The 8,244-nt window shown below is 40.2% G+C and overlaps 1 protein-coding gene across 1 annotated transcript; it reads left to right on the top strand.

The window, feature by feature from the left end:
• Positions 1-2,950: 2,950 nt before the first annotated feature.
• On the top strand, positions 2,951-4,006 carry LOC110106634. The gene is made up of 2 exons (XM_020836584.2): positions 2,951-3,307; positions 3,383-4,006. The coding sequence occupies exons 1-2, from the start codon at positions 2,951-2,953 to the stop codon at positions 4,004-4,006; spliced, it is 981 nt and encodes a 326-aa protein (XP_020692243.2).
• The last annotated feature ends 4,238 nt before the right edge of the window (positions 4,007-8,244 follow it).

Genomic DNA, 8,244 nt, shown 5'->3' with positions numbered 1-8,244 from the left:
GTTGCACATATTGCGTCTTTCCCATGATTGCCAAACACTTCCTGTTGACATTTAGACCTTTATCAGCAAGATATACACCCCACACGATGAATTAGATCGGCATATGAATAAACAGTATCAGCATTAGTGCCCGAATATAAGAGGCCAGACGAAGTCTCTAAGAAAACTCCTATCATTAATTAGGATCCTATCTTGAAATTTTCGAGCCTCTATGGAAATGTTTTGAAAAACTCGTTCAACGTTTTCCTTCATTATGACGGATCTCGGAAAGGGAAAAGAGGGTGGAAAATCCTTAGAAATTTTCGATGCTACAAATTGTTCAAGAACACACTTGGGAGGCAATTTTATGATTGAAGGGATTCATTCGGGATGAAAGGAATAGAACCACGTTCGAGCTTGTCCCTAAGGGTGGCAAGAAAAAACCCGACATAGGGATGTGCATCCGAGAGCTCGTTAGATATGCATTGATCGTCTATAGTATTGATATGCTCATATGGTCAATGTCTCTTCCTATGACTCGATGCTTAGTAGTTTGAAGCGAACCGAAATGGTACTGAAGATGACGTTCAATTAAAGTATGAACTCTTGGAAACTCTGTTCATAGAGATTTTACCTCACATCTCCTCAGGGGAACTCTTAACGTACTAATCTCCATTTAATTTAATGAACATGTTATAGGGCGTTACGAGGGAAGCTTATCAATGTCCGGTTTGGCCTGAGTCCTCGGGAGATCTGAGAAATGTGATGCCAGTTAGACAATGGGTGAAGGGATTGAAAAACTGCTATATCAACAAAGTCGTTTCCTGGCCTGATTGTGGTGTCTTCCTGGCGAAGAGATGAATCTCTGCTTGAATATGTTTAAGTTGAACATCTCAGCTAGTGGTTAGAACTCGAGGAGGAGAAGAAACCTTCTCCCATGTATGTAATGCTGGCTGCCGAGCTCTCGTAGGGTGAAGGATCTCAAAAGTTCCGTTCTGAGATTTTTCATTCTTTCAGATTTCTCTCTATCTAAGGAAGGTCCAAGAGGTTCCTTCTCAGTAGCATCCCCTCCCCCCCAAGGATAAAAAGAGGCAGATATCAGGCGTCTATGATTCATAGACTGATTTCTGGAAATGTGGGGTGTTGATGAGAAGCCTCCAACGATCGAACTACGCTTGTTGAGCTCCGTAAACAATACTTGAAGTTGTTGGAATAAGGTTGCCACAGACGACGTCCAAACTATTGCAGGACGTAAAAATGTGGCGATAGGAATTTAAAAAACTTCCGTCTTAGCATTGTACGGATATCTAGCACACAAATAGAGGAGAAATACAACACCATAATTTTTTACGTATGCGACAACTAGAAGATCGATCACAACAACTCGATCTGTCCAACTCAACCAGGATACACGGCGCTCACTGTTGAAATTAGCGTGTCTACTAAGTGTTGTTTGAGACTACAAGAAAGCTGACTCTTCTTGACGATTTTATGACGATCAGATGTTACAGTGAATCGACTACTAGATTGAAATCTAGTACAACGTCCGGCGGTTCTGCTGATTGGGAGATTGGGCTGAATTCCGGCATCAATTGAGCGTCAGATAGATTCTAGCATTTCTTGGTGTTGCGGAAGAATTTCGACATCACGATGGACGCGAGAAGATTCCAGGCACCACTCAGGCATCGACTTATGTCTGACGTCAACTCAGCGTTCGAGCAGATTCTGAACGGTTGTGTCGTGGAGGTGAATCCTCCCTCAACATCCTTCTCTGCTCTTCTCTTTCTGTGTCTCTCTTCTTTGTTTAGCCCTCTCAAGACCAAGAGGGCGTCAAATATAGATTTCTGGAGTGATGGTATCGGACCGTAAATAGTTGAGAGATCAGGCAAAGGTGGAGTGGATATATGGCATGGCCGATATTGAACCTTAATCGGGACCATCGTCAACATTTTGAAGTCTTAAAATAGGAATTCTCGATCTTGAGCTTTGGTATTCGTTATTGTCGAGCGCTCAATTCGACATTAAGCATGTATGGTTGGAAACCGTTTGTAACTCAAATTGTGGTTCGAACTTTCCAACATTGCATCGCGTCCTTGATTTGACTGATTGGGCTCGAATTGAGTTTAACTTTGTGTCGTGGGTTCGTATTTTTCGAGCGCTCAGTTTGACTGTAAGTTTACTGAAATCGGAGTTCGGGTCATCCTGGATTTAATTTTTGAAGTTTCCGGCTTGATTTTGCTTCTAGATTCATGCTCGATCAAGATAATTTTTTGAGGATATAACAGTGGCGTTCAAGAATATGATTGTGCAAGTCTAACTTGACAGTTGAAACACCAGCAGAGAAACATACTTGCAATGCATTAAAATTGAGAGACGGGAAGGTTTAAGACACTGAAATCAAGAGTCCTTTTCTTCCTACTACACTTAAGCCCTACATTGCAATTAACCTCCCACAACACCAAGGTTCAGCACAAGTATCCTAATTAGTCAGTCAAAGGAGAACTCATCCACACAGCTCAAAAATCCATGATCCGTGGCCTTTAAGGAGATAATAATCTATATAAACATATAATAAATTTGACAAATCTAACAATCTCCTCAAAACCAGGCAGCCAGAAGGAAGAAAGGCCACCACTCTATTCTTTGAATATTGCATCGAGGAGAGAGAGAGAGAGAGAGAGAGAGAGAGAGAGAGAGAGAGAGAGAGAGAGAGAGGCAATGAATTGAACTCATGAGAAGTTTTCAAATTTCATGACTCAGCTCTCCCTTTCTGCCGCTAAGCAATGGCAATGACAGATTCCCAATCATCATTTCCCTTCGAAAGGAAACACCCATCATTGCCTAACCCCCAATATACCCTTTCTGCTTAGAAAGCAGAGCTCCCAGCTTCCCTCGCTCCCCTCCTTAAATTCTGTTAGCATCCCAATCAACTGCTTACCACAATCTTCATCAAACTACATTTTCTTTTCCTATGAAGCCTTCCTCGAGTTCCGTCAATGGGTTCTACACCTTACTAGCGCATGGGCTCGACGACCTCGAGCGTTGCTTCTCAGCGCAGCCATTCATGTCGGTGCAATTCCTACAGCGTGCCATGGCACTGCTCCGCTCGCTGCACTCTCACCTGACCCATCTCGTTCATAAGCTACACCTTCCCGGCGGTGACAAGTGGCTCGACGAATATATGGATGAGAGCTCCCGCCTCTGGGAGGCCTCTCTCGTCCTCAAGCTCGGCCTCTCAAGCATGGAGTCCTATTGTGCTGCAGCAGCCAACATCATCACATCCCTCGACAACTGGCACCTCTCGCCTTCTCCCCTCCTCACCCGCCAGGTATCACATTCCGCTCTTCTTAATAGTTGATTCGTTCTCTTTCTCAGCATAACTACACCTCTCGGGTTTTGATAGGTGATGCGGGCTATTTCAAACTCGATGAGGGAAGCTGCTGGGCTTGAAGAAGAGAACCGGGTGTTGGTGGAGAACAGAGTGCGCCCGCTGGCTCTCCAACTCGATGAAAGAGTCCGTTCAATGGAATCCAAGCTCCACGGCTTCAACGGATTCAGGGGAGTCCTCTACGCCATGAGGAATGTTAGCTCCTTCATCCTCATAATTCTCCTATGGGGCTCCGTTTCGTACTGGCCGGACCCGAGTTCGGGCTGCCGAGGTGCTCCCGCCGAATGCACGCTCTTTTATGGCTCCGGGTTCATGGTGTCTTTGGCGAGGCTGCAGCACCGTTTGCTCGGGGCGATGGAGGGAATGGAAGACCGAAAGGGGATTCTGATGCACGAGCTCCGGCAGGCGAGGGCCGCCACTGAGGAACTCTGGGAGATGGAGAGATCCGGAGGTTTGATGGGATGCTGTGAGCTTGATGCCGTTGCAGGCGGGCCGGCGTGGGAGAGAGTGGAGAGCTTCAAATGTTGGTTTGGTTTGCTGAGGTCCGGAACGGAGAACCTTGTGGGTCAGCTGGATGACTTCTTTGAAGAGATCGTTGAAGGGAGGAAGAAGCTCTTGGATTTGTGCAGTCACAGATAGAAGATTAGAAAGAGAATCTCATAGCTAGATTGTTCGTCAAAAACATCAATGTTCCTGCGTTTTTAGGACTTTATGGGTAGGTTTTCTAATTTAAGCATTCTGTAGCCTCAATTTGTATGTTTTGCATGCTTTTCCCTTCGGCTCTTCAGTGCTGTTATGTTTAGCATTCTAGCAAAATTACTTCGACATTGGGTAGGTAGAGAGAGAGAAATGTGCAGTGTAATGTGCTATTATTATAGTGCTGCTGTAGGATAGGTTGGCACAAAAGGGATCTGTAGCCTACTGCTATCTTTGGTGTAAGAACCTTCTGGAATTGGTGATAATGTAAGCTTTTGTTTGTCGGAGGGAAGACAAAATTGAACCATTTTCTCTGTCTAGTGTTGAGCCAAGGGCACAAGGGCTTTCCGAGAGCTTGAATAAATGTCTGCTTTTACTTGGCTTTTAGTGATGGCCGTCTTTTGTTATCATTAATGATTTCCGTCACAGACGAGCAAAGCGATTGAATAGAGCTCCCAAAAAAGAAAAGAGATCCTTGTTTCATCCAAGATCACGACAGCTATGAGGGAGAAAAAAGGTTCGAGCGCTGTTGGCTTTTGTGATCCAATGCCGGCCTCCTGTACGGTCGACAATGATGAAAAGCCTTATGAAACTGCAGCCTCACAGCTGTCTATTATTTTCTTAAGGAAATCATGGGCCAAAGAACAGTTTATCGAATAAAATTAAAATATGAATTACAAAAAACAAATTACAATCATATCACTGAGAATAGGGGAAAGCTACAATTAAGAAAAAAGCATTAAAGCTAAAGTACAGTGAAGATAAATTGATTCACTACAAACTGCATCGGCAAAAAGATGTAGAAGTGCGAATGTGCAACTTGCAAAAATGACAAATTCCTATTTATTATGTTTTTTTTTTTGGAGAAACGCATAAAGAACTAAAGAAGTTTTATTCCGATCAAAATATTTTTCAAATTTGAAGAGTGGCTTGTTATTGTGTAAGTGGAGTTCTGAGCAAAAAGTTTGTTATGCCCTCCACATCTGGATTAATTATTCCGTGCGGATGCTGAATGTCGTCCGAAGACCAACATAAATGCGTCACGTCACTCCTTCGCTCAGTACTGCAACTCGATATCGCTGACGTGGCTGCACTTGATTCGCCTCCGAACATAGAGCGGCATCTAGCCTTTGCTCAGAATAATTTCGCCTACATCTGAGATATTATTCTTCTCTGAGATTTATGCTCAGAAATATTTCTAAGACAAATATTTAAATTATAATTTGTTTCCATCTCCTTTTAGAATTATCTAGTGATTGTCTTTTTTTTTTTTTGGGAGAAATATGGCCATAGCCTTTTCATTAATATAAACTAGTTACATGTAATGAAGAAGAAAAACCTATCAGAAAAGAGAACTAAAAAGCAAAGATCTTGCCTAAACATGCAAGATCCAAAAACCGGGGCAAAGAACAAAAACCCCCATACAAAATTCCAAAGCTAAGAACTGAAGAAATAAAATGACAGGAGCAAAATTGAGCAGAAGATAAGGGGAGAGAGCACAAAAATCCTTGCCGCTCTCTCAACCTGGTTGCAAAAATAGTATCTCAAAATTCCTGCCATCCAAGGAAGAAAGTGGCAATTCTAACATCATTGCCTACTTTCAACATAAAACCTTCACCATTCATGAAAAAACCTACTACCAGCAGAACAGAGAAAAGCTCCAGATACAGCCAATAGACAGAAACCAGCTTAACCAAGCAACAACACCTCCAGAAATTACAGTAGATCTGATATAATACCACCCTTCCACTTTATGATCTTGGGCAAAACAGCATTTTTGATTTTATTAACTAGAGAAGAAGAAGATAAAGCATTACCCCCAAATTTCCTCTCGTTCCTTTCACGCCAGATATGATATACCGCAGAGCATACCAAAAGAAAATACAAGTTTTTATTGTCAGTGTGTACAGCATCTATGAATTCAAACAACTGCAGAATGTTCAGTCTTAGCAGCAGAAATCCCAGGTTTTTAAGTAATGAGGAAACAGTGGCAAAGGAATAGTCACATTCAAAGAATAAATGACTAATATTTCCATCACATATGTGAAAAAGAGCACAGGTTTTGCTCACATGAATGCCCCTAGCAATAAGACAATCCGCAGTTTTAAGACCTCCTCTTATAGCCATCCAACAAAAAGACGAATATCTAATCTCAAATCTTTTGTGCCAACAAATTTCCACCAATTTACTTTAGGAAGATCCCTAAAATAAAAATCTCTATAGATCTTGTGATTACAGACCTTACCCTCACCCCAGTATAAGATATCAGAAGAGCCATTTCCTATAATAACATCATAAAATGCAGCATGCATAGCAGGAGGCATATCATTAGGAAGAACCCAATTATCACCAGCAATAATAACAGAAATGTTGTCATTAACAGGAAATGAACCAAGCAGTGGCATCAACTCCACAATTTCGTTTAACCTTTTGCCTTTAAACCAGTGATCCCAATAAAGTGAGAAACGAGAGGAGGTGTTAACTCTAAAATGGAAATTCTGTTTAACTAAAATAGCATCCACACTGACTAATTTCTAGAATTTGGAGGATTTAGAAGTGGGCTCTTTCCAGGGAGATATATTAACTTTAAAGAACCATTCACTTAAGGGGTTATGAGTATTATAAATTCTAGCAATAAGTGAGCAGTTAAAACTGAATTGAATATATTGTAAAGAAGGGAGTCCAATCCCACCAAATTGTATGGGTTTACAGGTATTTTTCCAGGCTATAAGATGCAACTTTTTGGCACTGGCATCTCCAAAATATAAGAATTTAGCACATAACTTATCAATTTGCTTAAAAATAGTTTTAGGTATAATCCCACCTCGAATCCAGTAAGCGATAGTGTTCCAAATGGTATACCTTAAAAACTGCAACCTTCCCGCAAAAGACAAAGCTTTAGCTTTCCATCCTGATAGCTTTCTAATAACATTCTCCAGCAAACAAGAGAAATTAGCAATTTTTGGGTTGTAAGGAGATAAAGGCACTCCAAGGTAGGACATAGAAGTAGTAAAATTGGCAATGTTGAGGGCCTCACATATACTTGCAGCAAAATTACAGTTGGGAGGTAAGATAATAGAACTCTTCTCATAATTAATAAAAAGCCCAGACGCTTCAGAAAAAACCTTCAGAATTTGATTGAGTTTAACAAAGTTGTTGAGATTGTCATTGATGATTAATGATCTTAAATGTCTATCTAAATTTTTTACTATTAACAATGTTATAAAATTATACTTTGAACATTAAACCCCAAAGAACATAATGCATGAGATTAACATCTTTGAATATTGTTCAAAATTTATTTAAACCATGACCAAAACTTGTTCGACTCATAATCGAACATTGATCAAAATTTATTCAAATATTAATTTTATTTTGAAATTAGGATTTACCAATAGTCAAAGAGTATTAACAATAGTCAAAGAAGCTTTGAATATGATTTGAAGATGATTTTATTAAAGTTTTAAAAAATTTCAATCAATATAAAAAATCATGCCATATAACTCCTAGTAATATGTTGATTAGAATCACAACAATTATAAATAATATATAAAAATTGCAATAGAAATGAATGCAATCGCTTATATAATATATTACATCTAACCAAATCAATGCTAATAGAAATTGCCCAAATATGATGAAATCAATAAAAAAGTAAAGTGACAGGCCATGCAGCAAAAAATCTAACAGACGTGGGCAAGTGATGATTCCCATTCTCATTGAGTGAGTTCCTCCATTTGTTTTGGATGAGTCCAACTAGAGATATGTTTCTAATTGGGAGTACCTTTTTCATGGCTCATTAGCTACCTATCAAAACATATGACAGGGCATTCATGGATATACATTAAATTCTCTGATTAACTCATCCCTTTAACAAGCAAGTGTTAAGTACAAATTTTGTGAAAATATGTTATTTTAGTTGTGTTTGTGTAGAAAATAGTTATGAGAAGAAACAAATTTACAAGTGTTGAACAAGTGCCGCGACACAGATCACCCACAGGTTTTGCGTCACAGTGTTTCCATTAATAACACCCAACGCCAAATTCAGACAATGTAACTCTGTCCACTCATGAATTTTAAGGAGATTAGAGTCATAATAGAACCCAGACCAACGTCTTTACATTGGACATAAACACAACAACATCAGAGTCTTGGCAAAATGAGCACCAAAGTACCAAGCT

The sequence above is a fragment of the Dendrobium catenatum genome, unplaced genomic scaffold, assembly GCF_001605985.2.
Source record: "Dendrobium catenatum unplaced genomic scaffold, ASM160598v2 fragScaff_scaffold_1369, whole genome shotgun sequence".
NCBI classification, from domain to species: Eukaryota; Viridiplantae; Streptophyta; class Magnoliopsida; order Asparagales; family Orchidaceae; genus Dendrobium; species Dendrobium catenatum.
This window is presented reverse-complemented; position numbering and strand designations above follow the sequence as displayed.